This window comes from Montipora capricornis, chromosome 9, assembly GCF_036669925.1.
Source record: "Montipora capricornis isolate CH-2021 chromosome 9, ASM3666992v2, whole genome shotgun sequence".
NCBI lineage: Eukaryota > Metazoa > Cnidaria > Anthozoa > Scleractinia > Acroporidae > Montipora > Montipora capricornis.
In genome coordinates this window covers 33,112,720-33,135,776 of record NC_090891.1, presented here as the reverse complement: position 1 = coordinate 33,135,776, position 23,057 = coordinate 33,112,720, and the positions used below count along the sequence as shown (strand labels likewise).

Here is a 23,057-nt window from a genome sequence, read left to right as displayed (position 1 = left end):
TTATTTAACTAACCAGAGGTTGGAGCCAGCTGGTAGAAAAAGTACTGGTAACTATTTTAAATTTTTCTTTCAAATTCCACATTCCAGAAGTGTCAAGTTTGGCAGGAGCTCATGGCTTACAGAAAACAGGCAAAGTTAAAATAAAATTGTCAGAAGTAATTTATTGTACCATGAAAGAGAGCCAAATATTTTTTATTCCAGTCAAACACTATACTGTTCCAATGACATCTTGATAAGTGATTTATTGTAAATTTTTTGTTTTGTCTTTTTGTCATTGTAACTGTCAGAATATGGTAGTGAGTTAAGTTAAAGAAAAAATTTAATGTTCGTACAAAGCACTACAAGGAGGGTCTATTACGCGTCATATACTCTGGTGGCCTCATGGTTTAAGTCAATTTTGAGTGTCAGTCTACAGTGTCATACATATATTTGTGGCGGTTTACAGTCAAGAAATTATTGCATGGTTGCAGGAAATCACAAATTTATCACATGGTTTTCACATTTTTGTGTGTTTGGTGGCGGTTTATAGGAGATCCCAAACTTGGCTTTAGTGCATCGTTATAAACAATGTGCCATCTTTTTGTTTGTGAACTTCTCATTAGATGCTAAAACTTTTTACTCACAGGTTATCTGAAAGGACCTAGAGAAAAGATCTTTTGCTGTCTTGTTCTAAAGATCTTGTGGTCTTTGTGTTGAGAAACAATGTGTGACGTACTGTCAAAAGATCAGTCATTGTGATTCTCATTCAGCCGTAAAGGTGGTTTCGGCGGAAAGCGCTTCGCAGTCTAAAAAGAACAACGACCCCCTATAATAGACCCTCTATAAGGTTACGTCCTGAATTTTAATATTCATTCTTAAATGAGGATCAAAAACATAAGTTCACGTGTCACAACGCATTACTACCGTGGGGGATTCAAGAATGCACATACACTGCTTTCAAAGAGGAGGGCCTTGAGTTTTTGTATGCATTAATGAAATTAATGAAACTAAAATAATAGAGGATGGGATAATTATTAATGATTAGACATGCCCCAACCATGGCATTTCAGCGTTGCTTCATGCAAAACCACTGTGCTTGTTGTATGGTGCAGTTTTAGGGTGCGTTCGATTGACCATATTCTGGAATAGGAATACATGGAATAGAAGTTAGAAATCCCTTGTGTTTACGAAGATTCAAATTAAAATTGTCAAACACCTGCTAAAATGCTATTTTAAACATATCTTTATTATCCTTGTTGCTTTAAAACGCCAGACATAGCGTTTTAAATCATCACTCCACATATACTTATTCCGGAATAGGGTCAATTGAATGCACCCTTAGGTAGGTTTTGAATGTGACAATTAAGTACTAGTTTAGTTTTCATGGACCCACTATGGCAAAAAGCTGTGTCTTTTTCATTTTTTGTGCGTAGAAGACGCACACCTGTGCATTAATGGGAACTCTGATCGTTGCCCTATTAATATTCATATAATTTATGGAAGTCGTACTTTGTGATATAGTAATCAGAGGTTCTCCATTAATGAGTACTATCGTCTAGAGTTAGAGTAAAATACTCAGTCTGGCCGGTTTAGGCTGGTTTGGGTGTTAAAGGAAAAATATCTTTAAAATAAACTACAGCAAAAAGTATGTAAAACACCAAAGACAATCACAAAAATGGAAGTTATCATTATTACAAAACATTAATTTTGAAACATTGCATAGCATAGGCTAATGCAATTTAGGAAAATGTACATATTAGGCTGCAAATTGTTATGTGAACCATCATTCAAAAAGTCCTCGAAATAAAAATGATTAAAGCCACATGGTAGAACTTTGCAGGGTTGAGGGCTGTGACAGATTATTTGGGCCAGAGCATGGATGTGGATTCATTCCTTGGATCCTTGCTCACTATTGGCTTTTTTTGTTTGAATCATTGCATGCTTACAGTGCTGTACTATTATAGTATTTGCATAAATTATTATGCTGATAGATAAACAATAATAATGTTATTGTAAAAAAAGCTTTGTGTTAAACTGGTGAAGACCTTGCTATTCACTTGCATTTCATTGAACAATAATGAATTGTATTTTGTGTTTTCCTTGAAGAATGTCGCCAAATGCTAATAAAGGTGGCAGGGTATTGAGCAGCAGTTAATGATGTATGCAAGGACAACACCATTCATTTGCAAATATTTCTAATGAGGGTTTATTTTTAGTTGGATTTTCTTCAATAATTTGTTGTAAATTAGCTGCAAATGTCTTTCATGAAACTCTTCAACCATTTTTTTTCTTTTTTCTTTTTGGAAAATGGCTGCCGGTTGGATAATAAAATTGACACAAAAGTTGGCTGTTGTTGGCTCTTGCTGGAAATCCTCTTTTAGGGCAAACCATTGTCAGTATTTTCTGAGATACTCAAGAAAAGATTTTGATGATCTTCCTTGAGCATTTGGGCTTGTTTTGTTTACTCTGGCGGATTTAATTTATTACCGTTAACACCGTAATAAGCCTCAAGTTCATAATAATATATGAGTCCCCCAACAAAAATTTTCAGTTAAGTACCCAGAAGTAGTTATAAACGGGGAAAATGTTTACTCCCTTCCATTTTGTGCTGCACTTGATACAAAAGTTAGAGAGTTCCAATTTAACCCATTGACTCCCAGGGGTTCCCCATTGACGAGTAAAATCGTCTGGCGTCAGACAGAGTAAAATATGAAGTCTGGCCGGTTTGGACTTCAAAGGGATAAAATCCTCAATAACATAGTCTTCACTTATAATAACCTGTATCATTTTGGTTTAACACACTCTCTCCGAATTGTACTATTTTTCAAGATGAACCAAAATCCATTGAACATTTTTTCTTCCTTTGCAAAGTTCCATTTGACTTCTGGAAACATGCCTTGTCCTGGCTTGAAGACAACATTTGTGTTACGTCGTTAAATATAATGGATTTAATTTTGGAAATGGAAGAGGATTTTCTCTTGATCAATCACATTTTATTGATAGGGAAATATCTAGTAGGTATATTCAAGGAAATGTAATGGAAGTCTTCCTTTGTTTGGCGGTTTTATTGCCCAGGCAAGGCGTTTCATAGCAATGAGCTACATATCGCGAGGGAGAGGGGGAAGGAACTTTACATTTAAGGAAATGGGAAAAGCTAATGAAAAGTTTGACAGAGTAATATTTGTTGATTGCTCTTTGTAATCTCGACTGGCTATTTTATTGTTGTTGTTGTTGCCTGTTTATATGACCATAGGACTTGTTTGTGTAAATGTTGGCATGTGTATTAAATATATTAAAAATAATTAAAAGAAGAAAAACAGCAAGGGAATGCTATTCATGAGACGTATTCCATAATAACTACTCATAACCTTGTTGGAATTTTACGAAACGCAACGTGCCAGGTTTTACACCGACGAAACTCATCCCTAAAAATTTCTTTGCCACTTACATTATTTTTTTCATATCCAAAGATATTGCATCTTCAGTCATTGAAAACAAGTACTGGTAGTAATTAATAGTTTTTCAGTTCACTCTGCTAAAACCTGGCCAAGGGTTTTGGAAATTTAACAATGATATAACTCTCTCTACTGTATTCAGCTAAAATACTGTAGGTACACTTTCACAAAAAGAAATCTTTACGGGTGTGTTCAATGATTGGTCGGTTTTTTCAACCCTCATTCAATTGGTCAAAATAGGAAAACATTTTCTATACACCATGCACTTGCAAACAAAATATTCCAAATTGCAAATTACATTAAAAAAATTGAAATAGAAAATTACACATCTGTAGTTACAAATACCCATGCAGCTTTTGCAAAAAAATGGTGTTGGTATTTTATTGCTGGAGTTACTGTGTTGTTATGTACAATTTAAGTGTTCATTATTATTACTATTAATTTTACAGCATTTATTCAATGAGCTCAGTCTGCATGGCAAACATGAAGAATAATGTTACAATTGTGTTTCATACATGTACATGATAAAGGGCGGTTGTTTCGTTCCAGCAATGCAAGCTGAGAACATGCAAGTCTAGCCAACAGCTAGAACACGTTATGTGCTCCAGACACTGCCTATTACCGGGTAGCTCAAATTTTCAGAATTGCTTTAATTTTAGTTAATACTTCTTTTTCATTCTCCTTATTGTTTTTTTTCACATCATTGCTTCATTTAAAGATACTCCTGAGGGTGTGCACAATAGAATCACACAAAACTTCATAACAATGTCCACCAAGATGAAAATGTTTTTATTTGGATGAAAAAAGAGTATGTTTGACATTATGAATACTGTTTATCTATTAGTGATCCCGGCATTCTTAAACAAAATTTAAAAGCTCTTTTGAGGGATCTGACCTGTGACCCTCCAATTATATTTTAGAGTCTCACTGATCCAACGCCGATTCAACTGTATAATAATTATTATTTACAAGACAATTATGTGTGTTTTGACTGAATGTTGATGAAATTACTGACCACTGAAATGCAAAGAGGCCAAAGAAAATATCCTGCAGATGAAAAATTCACGTGAAAGAACCTGAATGGATGTCACGTAGAAATAGGTCAATAAAATTTAAGACCTTTGATAAGCTGATGTCCGTTATTTTGAACAACAGAATTGATATCAGAGGCGTACTGGAAGGAACAGTTATTAATTAACAATCTTGATGCTGAAAACTTTATTCAAACAACTTCAATCCACGATGATTGTACTTCTACTTCCAATTATCCTGGAGGTTTAATCGATCTTGTCTCCAAGCTTGTTAAGATAGTCTTTCAGCTTTTTAACCTCGTCTCTCAGTTGCTTGTTTTCTGCTTCTAAGGACGCTGCTCTTTCTTTCACGTTGATTTCTTTCTGTCTCTTAAGATCACGGGATCTTTTTGCCGCTTGATTATTTTTCTTTCTTCTTTCCCAATATTTTTCGTCTTTGATAGAATCATCCACGGACTTTCGGGAAATTCGTGGCACTGGATTAGCTGTTTTTTGTTTTTCTGGATTGTCACCTCCCTCTGTTGTCTCTTTTACAATACCATTCGTAGTCTTTCTCCTTCGTTTTCGCGTCGATCCTTTTTCTTTTTCGCTACATGAATTTGGTGATTTCCTTTTTCTCTTTCTTGGGGCTGTAGCATTTTTCTCCGATACAGCAGGAGATTCGCATGAACACGAAGACGTAGTATTTTCAGACGAGCTGCAAACGCTATCACCTCTCCCCTCGTCCGAAGTACTGCCCGTGCTCGGCGAGGCTAACGAAGAATCGTTCGCGTCGAAATGAGGAGACAAACCAAATTCTGATGGAGCATCCTCCTTTTCGATATAATTTACAAAGTCTTGATCCATATCGTCCTCGGAGTAATCACTCTCCGTTCTTGAGAGACCTGCACACAAGTCCTTCACAGCCAAAAACTCGTCCAGGTCCATGTAATTTTTCAAGAAGCTGGCACTCATTTTTGCAGTTTACAACGACGTAGGAAGCCTTCACTTAAAAGTACCCTAACAAGATAACCAAAGACACATTGCTTGAGATTATGATCCGACGAATGCTTGATTCGCTAACGAAAAAAAGTTTGTTTATCTCTGTATTTTGTTGAGCTTACCTGGCGTTTGGAATCAAGATCACTAAATGCTGCATTCGACTAGAACAAGGGCTAAACTAAACGGTTCCTCGATGGAACAGTGTAATCGATTGATGATCTCGTCTCTCGTTGGCAAACCTTACTGCTTTAGCGACTGTTAGAAATGGAAAAACACATTCACTTCCCGCTAGTTTCACGAACTTATTTCACGTGTGTGCAATGGATTCATCTCCCAGAACCTCATCTGTAGCTACGAATGTTGTTGATTCCGCTTGTCTGATTGGTGGAAACCATAGAACAATTGAATACACCTCACGTGCGTAGCGTATTTCTCCCAACACGAGTCACTGGGAACCGAGTAAAAAGGTGACTCGGTCACGTTTACTGAACACAACTCGTGAAATGTGCATGTGTGACAGGGGCGAGTGTTTTGAAGCCGAGAACAGTGAATCGCAGATTTTTCGTTGTTCCGGAGTTTATTGCATTTGGTTTTTACTTGAACCAGGTGTCCATAACCGTGAATAGGTTTCAACTTGAACATATTCTCTGGAAATCCCATCTGAGTTTTGTGTTGAACAAAATTATCACCGACAGTTGTCAGTCAGACGTTAGTTCAGATCAGCATAGTGGAAGAAATTTGGAAAAAGACAGTCATCAAACTTCTTCTTTGCCAAATTGCTTTAGACGTTTTGCTATAATTTGACAAAACCGATATGACATTACAGCCCACAGAACTAGCGACGATGGTTTCAGCAGCTCATGTGCGCTTTGCGCGTGAGGCGTAATATTCACGTGCAAATAGACCTCTCCCTCCCCTATTCAAAAAAATACTACTTGGTGCTGCCCACTGAGTCTCATCAAAATTAACGAGTCTTTCAAATGTCAACATCAGATAGGTTGGACATCAATATATAAAAGAAAGACAATTCCGATGGCACGCATAATTTCCTTCGCATCCGTTATGCACCTGTCACTGTAAAAAATTCAAATCACGTCTCCGTTATCCAAAACGTCTGATTGAGACACTCCTGTCAGACATCAAAATCGCAGAAAGGGAATCAGCGCTGAAGCAAAGGAATGAAATTCCTAAAGATATCTTGCCCTTTGTGACACAGTATCACCCAGCAGCGCCAAACCTGAAACATGTTTTATTAAAACATTGGCACTTGATACAAAACCAGCCTTCTCTACGACAAATTTGAGTTCAAAGAGCCACCACTCATATCTTGTCAAATGGGAAAATCCCTAAAAGACATGCTCGTAACAGCAAAGCTTTATCAATCCTTGCTACTTCCTACTGTGCATATTCTGACCCCTGATGTTTATTTCCAACAGTATGCTGTACAGAATTCGGAATGCGAGGCAAGACGTCTCAAATATTAAACAATATAAATAATAAAAATTCTAATTTAAATTTGTCACGTTTTGACAAAAACTTTAATAGGTTATTCTCAATGTGATACTTGCAAAGTGTAATTTGGGCTAAAAAATGTGAATCTAAAATCCAAATTGGTTCGGCCCGTGGATAACTACTTGCCTCGATTTGACTACTATTGTGGGTAGTTCTTTTTTCCTGTTTCAGCTTTATTAAGAAGTGTACTAAAATAAGGAAAGTTAAATTTAGAGTAACCCCAATTTGTATTGGCCCGCAGGAATAGCCCAATCAGCGATTTTTGTGGCACAGTTTCTACGGGCAATCATGCCATATTCTTAAGAAAAAAGTCCTTTCCCTTTTTTCAAAGAAAATTAAATGAATATCAAAAGCAGTTCACTTAGACGTGCTCACAAATATTGGAAAGAAACTAGCAGGCAACTCCGCCATCCGTCCTCCACAAACAATTGCAACTGCCACGTGAATAACTCACGTGGGTGCAAACACTCCTCTACTACCCCTCCCAGGCAATCACAGGAATCGATGGCAAACAACGGTTGAAGTGAGATGTCGTCTTTGTCTGATTCTCAGGAAGATAGCTTTTCTTACGAAGGTGAAAGCGACATGGTTGAGGATTTATTTTTAGGAAATAGGAAAAGCTCTCCTGTCGTATTGAGTAGACGGGAAAGTGTTTTTCTCGCAGAGTCTTCATTCTCGTCTTCAAAAGGACATGGATCAAAATCACAACAGACAAGCGAAGGGTCTGTTCAAGAGGACAACAAAATGAGTTTAATTGCAAGGGAAAACATAGCAGAATCAGAACACCTAACTATTAATGAAGGACAAGAACATTATTCAGATTGGTTTGAGTCTACTTCAGCTAGTGAAAGGAGTACGGATGCACAATTTCAAGATACGATTTCATTAAAGGTAGGCAGACTAGTTACCATAAATTATCAAAAATTGACCTTTCAAAGCGTGTCAGCTAAACCACTTCAGACTCAAGCTTATACTTGTCGTACTTCTTTTAATCTGCCATATGTTATAAATGCAACTACAGATGTTTGACGGTGTAATTATGCGCCAGTGTGCGACAAATGCAGATTGCAAGTTGACTGCATCCAGACTTATCCAGACTGGCTCCGGGATGTGTCATGCCGTCACGCAACCCTCTTTTTCCCAACAACTTAGTGTGCGTTTCTTTGGGATGCTCCGAAATGGATCGCTGATCTAAGATCACTTGGATCACGACGCATAAGCATCGTTTCCAGTTTCTTTTAGGACTGTACAGTGGTCCCAAGAGAAAATAAAAACAGTGATTATGTAAAATTTTTGTGGGCAAACGTGAAAGAGTATTATGGTATTTTTAAAAGTCGGCTATTCACAGAGCTTGAAGTCTGCAGTCTGCATTTGTTACACACCCGAAATGTGCCCCCCCTCCCCTTCCTGGGAAGGGTGATAAACTATACGGCATCTAGTTGCTTGGCAACAGGTGAAAAGAAAATTTCTGGCTATACGGCATCTAGTTGCTTGGAAACAGGTGAAAAGAAAATTCCTGGACAGGAACCCATATTAGTTCACTAGTTGCATGCTCACTCATTGAACGACAAAAACTCCCAAGAAGCTAGGTTGTTTATCATTGAAGGTCCTGAATGGACAATGTGTCCCGCTGGTGTGCGGGCTCTACAGGGTCATGCACCCACAAACTCTCAATAGCTATTATACATGTTCAAGGTGGAATGTGCTGTGGGGAGGAGTCCTGCTGATCTGCTATATCACCTAAAGTGAAAAACACATGTTCTCATGTTTAAACATATGTTCAGTACAATCTATAATAATAATAATTATTTTGTACAGTAATATTATCATCATGATTAAATGAATAATAAAATGAATTTTATTTTGTAAAATCTATAGTATTTTCTGGATTGCTTTTTCCCTTTTCCTACTTAATTGTACTGAATTACCCTGAACTACATGTATCTATTTTACTTTGGTAAAAGTTATGAAATTGTGGTATTTGACCTGAATTCCGCATTTATGTGGGCTTTAACTCTTGTGGAGTACTGATGAACCATTTTGTTTTAAATTCCATGAGGTTATTTGATCCTGTGTTAAAATGTATTCTGATGATGTTAAACAGGATGAAAGTATTCTTCATACAGAGGAGAACAAAAGGAAAGACTCTTTTATCATGAAGAAGTTAGCCCTTCTTATACCTGGATGTAACCCACACAATAATGGAAAAAGTGATGAGGATAAAATACTTTATGGTGGGTCAATCTTATAAAGTTTAACTGGCTAGTTTAACCCTTTTACCACCAAGGGCTTCCTCATTGATGAGAAAAATCGTCTAGCATTAGACAGAGTAAAATATATACCGGTAATTAGCGTCAATTTGCATTTACGACAGTGAAAGGGTTTAATAAAATAATGAAATTTTTCTACACATTTATATTTCAGGCAACAAAGAAATGAGCGACTTCTGTTTTAAAAAAATACAGTTATTAATATCGACGGAAAGACCTAAGGGCAAAAGAAATCTCTGTAAGTACAGACTGTGTACCTTAACATAAGATAGACTGCGAGCAGTCTCTCTTTTGCTCTAAAATTGTTGAAACAAATATTGTGGGCGTTGGTGTAGAGTGAATCTAAACCTACGCCGCGGTATTTGCGACCTGCAGTTTCAGCCATTTTGAAAGATCAACATACGTATTCGTTTCAACGATTTTAGAGCAAAAGAGAGACTGCTCGCAGTCTAAACATAAGAAGGATATTAGCATTATAAGTTCTATATACTCCACAATGATAAACATTCTGTTTTTCCAAATTTAAAAAGTATGTCTGCTCAGTATTTGACAGAAGTTTAACCTCTTGGTCTATCAAAATAATAATTGTTAAATTTTTGTTAATAATCTTGCCTGCTCAATGACTTGAACTTATTGGAGTTTAGTTTATCATTTTCCTTGTCAACATTCTTGTCTCCTTTCTTCTTGGGTTTCTTAAGTGAACGTGACAGATTTTTCTTTATTTTTTCAATTGAAACATCATGCAGGGCGCGACGAAAGTGCTGTCCGATAGCCCGGGGCTAGTGGAATGACTTGTCGGGCTAGCGTTTTCTTATCGTAGCTTGCCCGACGGGCAAGCATCGTTGGTTCCTCTTTTCTGATGATAAATTGAGCTTTTACACCAAAACGTGTGTAGCAAGGTTCATGACATTCACAAAAATAACTGTGAAGTTTAGGTATCCTCCTGATTTTCTATTAAGCGAGATGTGGACGAACGTTAATAAGTTGTGAAAGTTTCTTGCAACACTAATTGAAATCGCAAGGAGTGTGACCGCCGGTGCGCGGCCCGCTTTGTTTTCTTTCACTTGAATAATTAGTTGAATAAAGATTAGATCACATGACTGTATTTGGAATTCTCGTCCACAAAATCTTGATGTAAGTTGTAACTGCAACTTCTAGTGGTCAGGTGTAAAAACTGGTCGTCTCTGTTACATTGTTTAATTTGAGATTGAAGTCAAAACGAAAATCACATTCAAGAATCAAAATACTACGAAGAATTAGTTTATATCTATGCTTGGTATCATTACTTGTATTTTGCATAATTAATAAACAATTTAATTTCGGGCTAGCTCGTCAGACCTTCGGGCTAGTAACCTCAAGTAACAGCTTGCCCGAAGGGCAACCTCATCTTTTCATTTTTGTCTCACCCTGATCATGGTGTTCTGAGATAAAAGCAATTAGGAAAATTTTGTATCGATGTTCCTTCCATGTCCCTTTGCCTTTTCAAGTTGGAATTTTCACTTCCTGTAAGATACAAAACTGCACTAGTAAGGAAACTGAGGATAGCAGAACTTAGATTTTAAAACAAGAACGACTTTTTTGCAGGGTCTGAATTTTCCTTTTTTTTTTTTTAGATTGAGAAGTTGCTGAAACTGCTTCTAAGATGTGCTGTATTTGGTTGCAATAGTGAAATTAGACAAGAAAACGAAATTTCTATCCCTAAAATTCCCAGACACTTTTTCCCAAGAAAGTTGATAGCAGCTACAAAAGGTTGAAAAAATTAATGGAGAAACTTCACCTTCTTGGGGCATTATTAATTTACCCATTATCTCACACACTGCAGCCCCCCTCCATCCTTATCAATATTGCTAGCAATACAAAATAACCCTGAAAACTTGAACAGTCATCATTGAAAGGGGAGAGGGAGGGGAAGTGGGAAACGTTGGAATTCTAGATCTGGCAGTTATTAACAGCTAGAAAAGGTGTTTTTAACAGGAGTTTCTTACCAATTTTGCAACCTGTTGTAGCTACAATAACCAGATTGATCTTCAACTCAGTGGGTATTATGTTTGATAGGTGAGGTATTCTTGACATCCAAGAAACAACATGTTCGTCAATCAGTTGTTGGAAGGAAGGCAAAAATCGAAAGCTTAAAGATAGAAAACTTTATGAATAAAATGGAAAAGGTTGGTGTTGTTTCCTAATTTTCCTTTGGAGATTAACCCTTTGGCTTTGGGTTAACCCTAACCCAAAATAATGGTTTTGGTTGTCAATAAGCACTTAATGACTGGCCCCAAGGGAAACAGCGAGTTTTGTTTCCCCGAGACCCTCAATGTTCCCCGAGGCGAAGCCGAGGGAAACATTGAGGTCGAGGGGAAACAAAACTCACTGTTTCCCGAGGGGCCAGTCATTAAGTGTTTTGTTATACCTCCCAACTCAAAATAGAACAATACACAGATAAAAATTATTTGCTTGACGTCGGCTGGTGTACAGATTTGCCGCCGTTTCAAAGGTGCACGACCTGATTACGTGTGACTCGAAAGTTCAAGTTGTTGTTGCCCTAGGGCATCATGAAGTTTTGTTCACCCTAGGGCGTCATGAATTTTGACCAATGACACGTGACACGTTCTCCTCCAATCAGAAAACGTATTTGAGTTGAGAGGTATAACAATGGTTATTGTTCTACAATTAATTTGAATATTTTTTCCCAAACACAGTTCAGCAAGTTGCTGGCTTAAATGCTACCATGTGTAGATATAAGGATCTTTTATGTTACTTTTGTTGTAGCACTTTCCCAATGAATAGAACATAGTTTATAAAATTAATGTCTAACTGAGATGTACCAATAACTTCTGTCTTTGTTGTCATTGCTGCTTCACAGATGGTAGCTGGCATTTGGTGGTATTATGAACACCACCAATCTCCGGAATGGGCCCGAATTATTGAGTGACTGCCCCACCCACTTTAGTTAAACATTTTGATGAAATTCCTTTTCTACGGTGCGAACAGTGGCCTGCTTTGGCCGTCAAGGTGTACCGGAACAAAATCATGAGTCCTGGGGGAAATGGATAAAAGTGCAACCATGCACTCACTGTTCCTTTGAGTGCAAGAAAGGTTCCCTGGCCTGAAAAGCAGCATTGAACACAACACCTCTCAAGAATTTGAATTATTTACAAGTGAAAGTGGGCAGGGCAGTGACTCAGTAATTTGGGCCCATTTCACAGGTTGATGGTTTTCGTAGTGCCAATACAGGGAGATTAATTAAAGACGTCTTATTTTGACAATGGCATGTCGATGTCAACTGACTGAAAAGGACAATGCTCAATCATGACAACTGGAAGAAAGTCATAGCAGAAGTCTGAGCAAGAGATAGGATGTTGTCAAATGCCAAAGCTTATTATTCTAAACTTCCTGTAATATTTTGCGTAAGCGGTGTATCAACATTAACATCTTTGTTGCAAAATGACATTTTTTTTTGTCTTGATTCCTTTTTATCTGACACTTACCAGATCAAACAAAGTGATTTCCACATCCCATCTCTCTGCAGTGACTGCAGGTAATAAGCACAAAGAATGATAACATTATTCTCTTGTCTTGCTTGTTTTTTGAGGGTAACACATGCCAGTGAACAGATTAAATTGTGGCCATTGATGTGCACCGTTTACCCCTTTCCTCCAGCTGATCAGTACTCTGTTTTATGTATTTTAACCCATTGACTCCTAGAGATGCACTTTATAGATTTTACTCGTCAAGGGGGATGGTCCAGGTGTCAATGTCCGCATTTTAAAGGTGCTGGTGCAGGGATCAGAGGAAAGTTGAAATAGACTGATGTTGATGGAATAAGACTGGGATTGAACTGACGACCTCCAGCAGAGAAGGCCACACACTAATCGACTGAGTTGTCTGTGAGCTTTATGCCTGTGTGGTTCTGGTTGATTGATTGGTTGTCAGTCATGCTGTTAAAATGTAAAACAAAAAGTAGACATAAGTCCCACAGTGTTTTGTCGATATTTACAGGCAAGATTAACTGCAACATTTTTACAACCATGAAAGTAGCAGGGGGTATCACCTGTGCTCAGGGTATCTTGATCATGCTGAGTACTCTTAACTGTGATGTTGGTGATACAGACTAGAATAACGACATATGAATCAATAGCATTGAGTTTGGTTTTTAATTCTTTTCTAGAACAGTGATGTCTAACAATGCAAAAAGGGAATTCTTAAAAAGAAAACTAGAGATTGTCAAAAGACAAGAATTTGAGGACAGGCTTCAGACACACTTGTATCAAAAGGTAATGTTAAAGTTAATTTAATTTAAATAACAATGTTATTCTATTATTAAAAAGATGCATTGAATACGAGATGGTAAATTGCCAACGAGGTTGGCTATGACCAATCTCATTCATACCCAACATGCTTGGAATGAATAGAATAAGGATGTTTTATTGAATTCATAAAACTATGACTATGACCTTTGTCAGTTTTGCAAATTGAGTCCCAGTGCATTCAGTTCTCCTATAAGGTCATACCATATTTGCACTGATGACATGGATTCAGTGAGCCAGTCAAAATTCTAGAAAATACAATATGCAAGAATGAGAATATATAATAGGATGCAGCTTAATGGGGACATAGTTTTTCAGTGAGTGATTAATTAACGCATTAGACAGAGTAAAATACTAAGTCTGGCCGGTCAGGGTAGTGGATTTCCACGTATCCACTTTTTGATGGACCCAACCAGAATAAGAACTCAGGGTCACCCAACTAGAGTAGCTTCAAAGATATTTTGGATGGCCATTACCATAATAATTTATTATAATATCGTCTTAAAATGACTGTAAATTTGTAAAGCTAATGAAGCTGTTACGCTTTGTCTTTCCAGGTTCTTTACTTTGCTTTTCTTTATATCTACCATAGGGTGCTTTATTTGTATTCCTCTGCTGAGCAAAGAACAGTACTTACCGCTAATAGATATTTGATGAGTGAAACTTTCATCTTTCTTGCAGGATTCTGTTTCTCTTATTGCTGAGATAACACATTCATGCACTAAGCCAACAGCATCTACAAGAGAAGTCTGGAAAAAACTTCTTCAGAATGGAGAATGTTAATATATTATTACTATTTAATTATTCTTCTTATTATTATGGTTACTATTATTAAATCACAAGCTCTTCAATAAAGATTAATTTTTCAGTTTTTCTGACTCATTTGTAATGCTTGTCTCTCATGTGATATGGGTTGAAAACAAAGAACAAGTTGGGGAAAATCCAATATCCAATGCCACTGGATAAAGGGGAAAATGTTGTTTGTATGAACTGCAAAATGCAGTGGTAGTACTGACAGCCAACGAAAAAAAATGGGCTGCTCCTTTTTTTCCCCTAAATTGAAAAAAATTAAAGGCAGATTCTTTCAAACCTAAGATTTAAAGTCATTTGGACAATGACAACATGAAGTCGTCTAAACATGGTCGATTTTACTTTTGAAATGCGGCATTTGGAAGGATTATTATTAATGGCAGGCCAACAGACACCCATGGAGAAAAGAGCCATTAGGAGGTCCCTTGTTGATACTGTCGGATACTCTACTCAAGCCAGCCACCTACTTCAAATTTTATTGAAAAGCCTGAAAATGGCAATAAGAAATCAGGTTAAGGCAAATTCCTAACAAATTTATTTTGAATCAGGAACTTGAAATAGGTTAATTACAAGAAATACATGGTGAATTGCAAAAATTAAAGAATGTTACCAACAACTACTGATTAGTCATCAAGTGGTGTTACACAATCAAGTTTACAGGGTTATTTTTAGTAGACACAGCTTTTGGTCACAATAAATACATAATTTGGAAAAAGGTAAAATTGTTTGTAGAGTGTTTATTTGAAGCTAACCAATCTCAATTGAATCAACTCTCTAAAACAATTTACCAGTACTAAGCACACACCATTATGCACATGTACACTTGCTACACATTCTGTTGTATTTTCCTCATTTTGTTGCTGTATTTTACATGCCTTTTACTTTATTTTCCTGGTATGTAATCCAGGTAGACCAATATTTTTAAAGGAACTATCTTCCTGTTATTTGGGTGTCCTTCAGCACTCTTTGCTGTTATCTTTTGTAATTTTCTGGTTACTGGTATATCTACAAAACATGCTCAATATCTAAAGGATGCACTCTGCGTGTACACCACTGAATTTAGCATGCACCACTGGAATATTAAATTCAGCTCAAAAACTATCAATCTCGAGTCTTGCATTATGTTGCATTCTCACGTGTAGGATTATTAATAGAATGGGTCTTTCATGTGATTCAGCTCTCTGGAGCCTACAGATCAGTTTTGAATGAGAGCTATGATGGACTGTAAAATCCAAAGCCTGTATTCAAAGTCCAAACCTCCGGAACAAAATTGAAGTTCAAAATTTTGCCAATAATGGGAGTTAAGCAAGCAAACTCAATTGATGGGAAAAAAGGAAAAGTAAATTTCAATAATAGTGGCTCTTTCATTATGCATTTGAACAGACTATGTGACCATAACAACCACATGTCAACTTGGTCTCTTCACACAGTTCACTGATGGAAATTAAGTGGAAGACAACTTAAATGAAAAAGTTAAATAAAAATTGCAAGGGTTTCAACTTTGAGAAAGGTTTACTTAGCAAAAACACTTGTCATTTCTTCTGCCTTAGTTTGACCATTACAAAGATCAACACTAATCAGTATTTCATGTTATTGTACTGTTAATAGCATCAAAAGTTCTGCAACTTGTTTGAGCCTTCCAGGCCAGCTGGCATGTTATGTTTTGGATGGAGACTTTCCTGAAAAATGACATGCAAAATGTTATGAGAAAACAATACTCATTTGTTGTGCAATGCTATACATTGATTTAAAGAAATAAAAAGTACTCCAGAGACGTTTTTTTTTTGTTCCAAGCAAGAAAAAAAAAAGACAAACCATATAAAGTTCTTTACATTATTTAGAGGGATAAATTTCAAACAACTACGATTTTTCTTTTTTTCTTGTAGGTTGTAATAAAATTAATGTGGGTTATTTTTTTAACTTTGTTACCATTAGGGATAAATTATTTTCTCTGTTTATTTTAATATCCATTCATCATGAAAGCTTTTGAAAAATTTAAAAAAAAAGAAAAGAAAACAAGATACAGGATTAGGAATGGAGTACTTGGATTTTCGGCTTGCCTACTTTTCACAACCATCATATTAGTTACGATCAAACAAACAATATTAGTTGCCATCATTTTGCCTCCCATGTCACAGTCAACTTTAAGACCATACAGCCTTTTCAAACTGCTTGCTCTGTGAATACTCTTGTTTGCAATAAAGGTACACAAAATGTAGAAGTGAAATTCAGGCAGCTCCAACAGGACCCATGACCTCTGCAATGCTGTGGCAATGCTACTACACCAACTGAGCTACGAAGCCACTCAGTTGTTGGGCTCATTTGTTTATGTGAAAGGACTCAATGATTGAAAGAAATGTATATATTTGAAGTGCAGGTTATAAAGGAAATGTAGAAGTGATCCCCACACTTCACAAGACAACAATGTCAAAGGTTTGATTCCAGTTGAAACAGAAATTGATTTTATCAAATGAGTTGATACAGGTCGAATAACGCACGGTGGGCTCATGGTTAGAGTGCTTGACTCCAGATCGAGTGGTCTGGGTTCGGGTCCTGGCCGGGGACAGTGTTGTGTTCTTGGGCAAGACACTTTACTCTCACAGTGCCTCTCTCCAGCCAGGTGTATAAATGGGTACCGGCGAATTTAATGCTGGGGGTAACCCTGCGATGGACTAGCATCCCATCCAGGGGGGAGTAGAAATACTCCTAGTTGCTTCATGCTACGGAAACCGGAGATAAGCACCGGCCTGAAGGGCCTTTCTGACTCGTAAGCAGTGACTTTATAAAGAGACAATAATGCCTAAATTGTCTAGTGCGAGGATCACTTCTACATTTTGGCTATAGATATAACCACCACTTCAAATATATACATTTGTTTCATTCAATAGAAGTACAGTTTGCTCAACCTTTTCAATATTTTGTCATGCTTCACCTTTCTTGGAATCCCTTGTTGTTGCTTTCAGTGGGCTGGACTGCTTGATGGAAACAGCAGAGCTGCGCAAAGAGTACGTTTGTTCTCTCGGATTGGGCCTGTCAGATTTGTCTGCAGTTCCTTTGTTGCCACAGCTTAAAGGATCTGTGGCACTGACTGAGGTTATGTGGGAAACCAATGAGTCTATTTCAGCCAGATCTGGAAACACATCTGTCAAAGGAAGATCTGATGGTTTAAGAAGCAGAGTTGACTCTTTAGGACTCTGGTTAATGCCAGGTATTTTCAACATTTCTTGGGTCAGTACTGTAGAAGAAATTGAAGATTCAGGATTGAAAACATCACACTGACCAAAAGAGGGGCTCGTGCTGCTGTTGGAATCAGGAGCTTCTTTATTGACCTGTTTTTCTCCACCAACGCTTGACAAGGAACTTTGCTTGGAGGTTATTGTTGCAGTTGATGTTGCTAGCTCTCCAGGTAAGAAACTTAAAGGATCCAGACATGGGCCGATGAATGGCTGGGAAACTGCATCAAGATTAGAATTGATGTTGATAACATTAGGAGAGATGGATGCTGACACAGTGAAACTTTTATTAAGGGATGTTGAAGAGGGCACAGAAATGGTTGGTACAATGGTGGAAGGTACAGATGTATCAAGTGATGTTGACGATGGTGCTGATACGGAGGATGACAGTGGAAGAAGTACCTTAGGTGATCCAAAGGCTACAGGGCATACATTGGTCACTGCACACTGTTTACATGTCATTGCACTTGATGAGGCTACTGTCATTTGCCTTGTTGTGTTTGTTTTGACTGATGTCAAGGCAATCATTGGAAATTTGACACATGGTGTTGAAATGTGTTCTTTAGATCCAACTTTCATAACAACATTTCTTAACCCCACAAGGGATCCACTTCCAGAGCTTTCATTGGGAACCAATGGATTAGTGACTGTTTCTGTGAGAGAGGGAGGTGCTGGATTGTTGGCCTGTAATTGGTTCAATGCTGCAAGCGCTCGTAGAGTCACATCTACACTTGTTTGACTTTTACCTGGTGTCCCTTGGAGGAGGCTTTTCGTCATAGACAATTTTCTTTGTTCGCCATGAGGCATTTGAGGTGTAATGGTCAAGTTCGTCAAAGTGGTCTCTGGTGGGGGATTACTTTGTTTAGGGTATTTTTCTGATAGTTGACCAGATGAAATGGGCATTTTAAGTCTTTGTCCATTAACCACAGAGAGAATTTGTGGTGTGGAAGTGTGCACCACAAACTTTTGAGCACCTGTTAGAACAGCTGAACTCAACACAACCGGTTTTTCAGTACCAGCCACAGAAATTATTTGTTGTGTTGAAGTTGGGATAGTAATCTTCTGAACTGTGCCAACCAAAGGAATTTGAGTTGATGAAGTGAGGACTAAGGGTTTTTGAGTACCAATTACAGAAGGGATCTGAGTGGTTGATGCCATTACTACAGGTTTTGGAAGACTTGACACAGAAAGGACTTGAGCAGACGAAGTTGGAAAAACAGGTCTTTTATCAACATTTACAGTGGGTAAAGCAGTGGATGACATTGGTGCTTGAGGGTTCTGATCACTCCCACCTGATTGGCTACCTGATATAGTCTGGCTTGATAATGACGTCCCTGTGGCCCCGGAAACTGCACTGCTACTGCTAGTGTCTAGACTCTTAAGGGCATCATTTGTAATCTGAATATGCATAACATTCTTGCTGTCCAAACTCTTCACTAGCTGGCCACTACTCCTAATGATGCAAATCCGTGGTGCATTGGGGTTGGTTTGGGTGCTTAATCTGGACAAGTTACAGATAATCTTATCACTTGATGGCTGCTTGATTTGTCCCAAGGATTCCATGATTGCTTTCTGTTGTGTGGGATTTAGGTGAAGAATTGCAGGCTTTGGTAGAATCTTCAACACACTTGGTTTGGCCCCTTCCTGGTTTGGTTGCTGATCAGGAGATGAAGCATGTTTTGTTGGGTCATTTGTCCACAATGTTTGTACTGGTGTACACTTTTCCAGCCCTGGTTTCAAAGTATCACTCTTTACAATTTCATTGCTGGCCATTCCAACCTGTGCAGTTGATGTGCATGTGACTGTATGAATCACTTTGGGAGAATCACAAGCGAAACTTGGTTGACCATTTTCCTGCCTCACTGATTCAGCATGGGGGGATATGTCAGAGTTCTTTAATCCAGAGGATTTTGAGACACTGCCAAAAGATGGTGTCTGCACACCGCAAGAAACGTTTGAAGCTCTCTTTGGAGGTGATGGATCTTTTGGGGAATCACTCATTTTTGGTGTTTCAAGTGGGCATTGCGGCCTCTCAGCGACACGAGCATCGGATCCGTTTGCATCAGCTTTGCTTCTAACAGTCGGTTTCAGTAAACAAGTTGGCATCAGACTCTTGTTTGCCCTTGGACGACCCTTAGCTGATGGCTCAACAACCTTAACACTTGATTCAGTTTCTTCACCCTGCTTGTCTTTGTTAACTTCATTTTCGTGACCAGGTCCTTTATTTGCACATTCTTGCTCGACCTCATCCACACTTATGTTAAGATGTTTAAGAATAGCTTCAGCTTTAACATCATCCACATCTACAGATGATTTCCCAAATATTAGTTTGTTTCTAGACTTTCTTAATTGCTTGTTCTGTTTCAATAATTGAACCCGAGTGTTGGTCAAGTTCGCGAGTTCTGTTTCAAGTTCATCAAGGGTTGATATTGCCTTGCTCAGAATAGCCTGTTTGCTGAAATACAAATCTGATTCATATGCATTTGTAAAGACTTCTTTCTTCATGTCGCCAAACAAATCCCCTAAACGATGGCGACGCCTCCTTTCAGTGGCACTTCTGGTTGCCTTGACATCAGCTGGTTTTCGCAAACTCCTTGGTAAGACATGAGGATGGAATTCAAGACATTCATCTGGGTTGATGATCTTTATTATCTGCCCTTCTTGAATCTTAGCACAGTGTAAAAAGATATCAATTTCATTTGGGAGGGCTTGAATTGAAGTATCTATTGTTCCTTCACTTGTTGCACCTGGATGATAACTGAAATGCCCTGCCTCAATGCCACTGACCACAAGAAAGTTCTTACTTGCTTCTCTGGCGACAGTTTCAACATCCACATCCAACTCTTCATCTCCATCTTGATAATTCTCTTTTTCCACTTTATCAATCTTGTTGTTCAACAGAAAACAGCCATGAGTATCAAAAGGTTCAATATCAGATGAATGATCGCTGAAATCAGACAGCACACTAACACTTCTTGTTTCATCACCTACGTCAACTTCACGGTCACTACTGTTGGGTGTACAAACATCTGAAGAACTCTTGTCGATAGTTTTAAGTTGAATCTGTTCTGTAGTGGAATTTGAGCCATGTGACAAACCTAATCCTGAAAACTTGCTTTTTAGATTATTATTGCTCTTGCTTGTTGCAAGGTAACAGGATGTGCGTGCACAAGTTATCCTCTCAATTTTTGGCTGTGATGGTGTTTCATTCCTATCATTTTTCACTTTTCCAGCTTTGCCTGGCAAATTTTCAGTTTCCTGAATTGCTGAATCTGAAGGTGGGCCACTTTCAAATTTGCCTGCATGGGATGATTCTTGTAAATTATGGCCCTTGGCAACTGGTTTCTTCTTTTTCTTTATCCTAAATTTGGTCTGGCTTGTCTGATCACAATGTTCAGATGCTCGTCTTTTCTTCTTTTTCCTTTTTGGTCTTGAATTACAACCCATGGTGCTGCTTCCATTTATGCCAACGTTATCATCCAGATGAGTTGAGGAACTAACTGCTAATTCATCCTCTGTGTCATCATAAACCCTGTGACCAAGGGAGTTCTCTTCCTTCCCGGTGTATGCGCCTTCCTCCAAAATTTCCTCTTCATCCACTAAATCAACAGTTTCACAACACAGCAGCGAAATTTCTAAATCTGAGCTCGGGAAATCTTGAGAAGTTGTATTCTCACTACTTCGTGAAGTATCAGTCTTTCCCGGTGGTTGCTTTTCAACCACAGTTGCTGCCTTATGCTTTGCACCAATCGGAGTATCTTCGGCCTTCGATGTTGAGGAGACGTTGGTCGAGTGAACAGAACTGACCTTCACCGACGCTTTCTTCTTTCCAGCAGCCGATTTCTTCTTGCTTGGGGGACATTGTAATTCAGAATTATTTGCCTGTGGCTTATTATAATCTTCGGCTTTTCTCTTTTTCCCAACATTGACGCTGACCACTGTAAGATTACCTTCGTTTTGCTCGATGTGATCTTCAAGATGTTCAAGTGACGCAAAAGACAGGAAGGCAAATCCACCAATTAAATCCAAATCGGGATAAATATTTACGCTTCTGGACGCTATAGCTGGAGATTTACCCTTACTTCCGCTCGATGGAAGAAATTCAAACGTCAAATTCGATACATTTGCAGGTAAAAGTTGGGTTGGAGCTCCACACGTTTTCTGTTTGCACGACATGTTGGTCATTCTCCAGTGCTTCGTTATTGTCCGATTCCTCCTAGTTATCCAACATATTGACCTTTTAGTATTTGAAACGCTACCTTAACTTAAGCTACAGACCACATTTCGGTAAATTCATCTTCCAATACAACGTAAATCGTACACATTTTGCAATGTTTTCCTAGTATTTTACGGCCACGTGCCTTCCCCCAGAATCCCCCACCCTTAAGATCGCCATTTTGAATTCCAAATAAAGCGCCTATTGTCCTTTTAACCAATGAAAGCACTTCTCTCCCGGCTCTCTCCCCCTCGTGACTCTTGAAATGTGCTCGTGTGTGTTGTTTTTGTTGATTTTTGCCTAGCTAGTATAAAATGCTAAACATTCGCTGAATTTTCCTGAGTCTTGTTTGCAAATATGAAGCCGAAAGCTAAGAAGAGGTCAACGCGGATTTGTGTTGGATTGTTTTTCCTTCTTGGAGGCATCGAATATGGTAAGAAGTGACTTGTTCAAGTTGTTGAAATTTCGTCCCAGTTGTTGTGTTTGCAGTAATAACTAATTATAATAAGCTTATTGTTTCTCTCGAGCTCTCGAAATTGGAGTTTAAAACTACACTTTGCGAGTGAATTTATAGATTATGGAAGTCCTTTTTTATTTTGTGGGCTGAACGATTTCGTGAAGGTACAGCTGTTGCCCGATGCTCCCTTTTCCGCTGGCTGGCTGAGTTGAGCTCAATCAATATCCCCGGTAATCTCGTTTTTTGTTGGATTGCCTCAGGGCCTTTAAAAAGTAAACTAAATGAGCTTAATGTATAATATAAAATTGAGTCAATTCGTAATGAGTAATGTAATAATTATCAAGTGAATTTCATCTCTGATATGCAATATTGGAATATGTAAAGCAATCTTTGGCCAGGAGTGTTTTTATAACAACTTTTGAACAACTATAATTATTTTAGATTGTCTCGTAAAAAATATTACCTACTGAGTGAATGGTGGTGTATATTTACCTAACAAAGTGGCACAGTAAATTTATACCCAATGCCACTTTCACATAATTACTTTTAGTGAATGATCGTTTTAGCATTTGCACCCAAATTGAATAAGAAACAGGCCAAAAAAATTGGACACCAGTCATAATGCATGAATCCACTTGTGTCACTTTTGTCCAGGCTTGACCCTAATTAGATGCACGCCCAATTTTGACATCCAACACGAAGTGTCCCTTTAAGTCTAAGCATTTGCTACCTATTTTCAACAATAAGGTAAGCATAAAGGTTAGCATTATTTTTAGCTTTAGGTAAATGCAGCAGTTAATCTTTACTTA

General features: G+C 38.0%; 4 protein-coding genes and 1 long non-coding RNA gene across 8 annotated transcripts in view; 2 read left to right on the top strand and 3 right to left on the bottom strand.

Moving 5' to 3' along the window:
- Positions 1-3,788: 3,788 nt before the first annotated feature.
- On the bottom strand, positions 3,789-5,779 carry LOC138014909 (transcription factor VBP-like). The gene is made up of 2 exons (XM_068861791.1): positions 5,569-5,779; positions 3,789-5,464 (listed from the first exon to the last, which is right to left on the bottom strand). The coding sequence occupies exon 2, from the start codon at positions 5,417-5,419 to the stop codon at positions 4,712-4,714; it is 708 nt and encodes a 235-aa protein (XP_068717892.1). The 5' UTR covers positions 5,420-5,464; positions 5,569-5,779; the 3' UTR covers positions 3,789-4,711.
- Positions 5,780-7,449: 1,670 nt separating this feature from the next.
- LOC138015159 (uncharacterized protein C8orf48 homolog) lies at positions 7,450-14,403 on the top strand. The gene is made up of 7 exons (XM_068862089.1): positions 7,450-7,849; positions 9,063-9,192; positions 9,383-9,466; positions 11,284-11,393; positions 12,717-12,763; positions 13,394-13,499; positions 14,214-14,403. The coding sequence occupies exons 1-7, from the start codon at positions 7,487-7,489 to the stop codon at positions 14,313-14,315; spliced, it is 942 nt and encodes a 313-aa protein (XP_068718190.1). The 5' UTR covers positions 7,450-7,486; the 3' UTR covers positions 14,316-14,403.
- On the bottom strand, positions 9,473-14,302 carry LOC138015160 (uncharacterized). 3 transcript variants are annotated; one of them, XR_011125502.1, is made up of 4 exons: positions 14,170-14,302; positions 13,680-13,780; positions 12,714-13,163; positions 9,473-10,731 (listed from the first exon to the last, which is right to left on the bottom strand). It is a non-coding gene; the product is annotated as an uncharacterized lncRNA (long non-coding RNA). The 3 variants fall into 3 exon arrangements; XR_011125503.1 differs by lacking the exon at positions 13,680-13,780; XR_011125501.1 differs by having other exon boundaries at positions 13,680-14,201.
- Positions 14,404-15,064: 661 nt separating the features above from the next.
- Positions 15,065-21,967, bottom strand: LOC138015158 (uncharacterized). The gene is made up of 2 exons (XM_068862088.1): positions 17,275-21,967; positions 15,065-16,021 (listed from the first exon to the last, which is right to left on the bottom strand). The coding sequence occupies exons 1-2, from the start codon at positions 21,758-21,760 to the stop codon at positions 15,999-16,001; spliced, it is 4,509 nt and encodes a 1,502-aa protein (XP_068718189.1). The 5' UTR covers positions 21,761-21,967; the 3' UTR covers positions 15,065-15,998.
- Positions 21,968-22,047: 80 nt separating this feature from the next.
- Positions 22,048-23,057, top strand: part of LOC138015854 (major facilitator superfamily domain-containing protein 8-like) — an 18,930-nt gene continuing 17,920 nt past the window's right edge. The window contains exon 1 of one of the 2 annotated variants that reach the window (XM_068862977.1): positions 22,048-22,224. In XM_068862977.1, coding sequence (XP_068719078.1) covers positions 22,149-22,224 — 76 coding nt within the window. In that variant the 5' untranslated portion in view covers positions 22,048-22,148. The remainder of the gene's footprint in view (positions 22,225-23,057) is intronic. The other variant, XM_068862978.1, reaches the window with a different exon arrangement.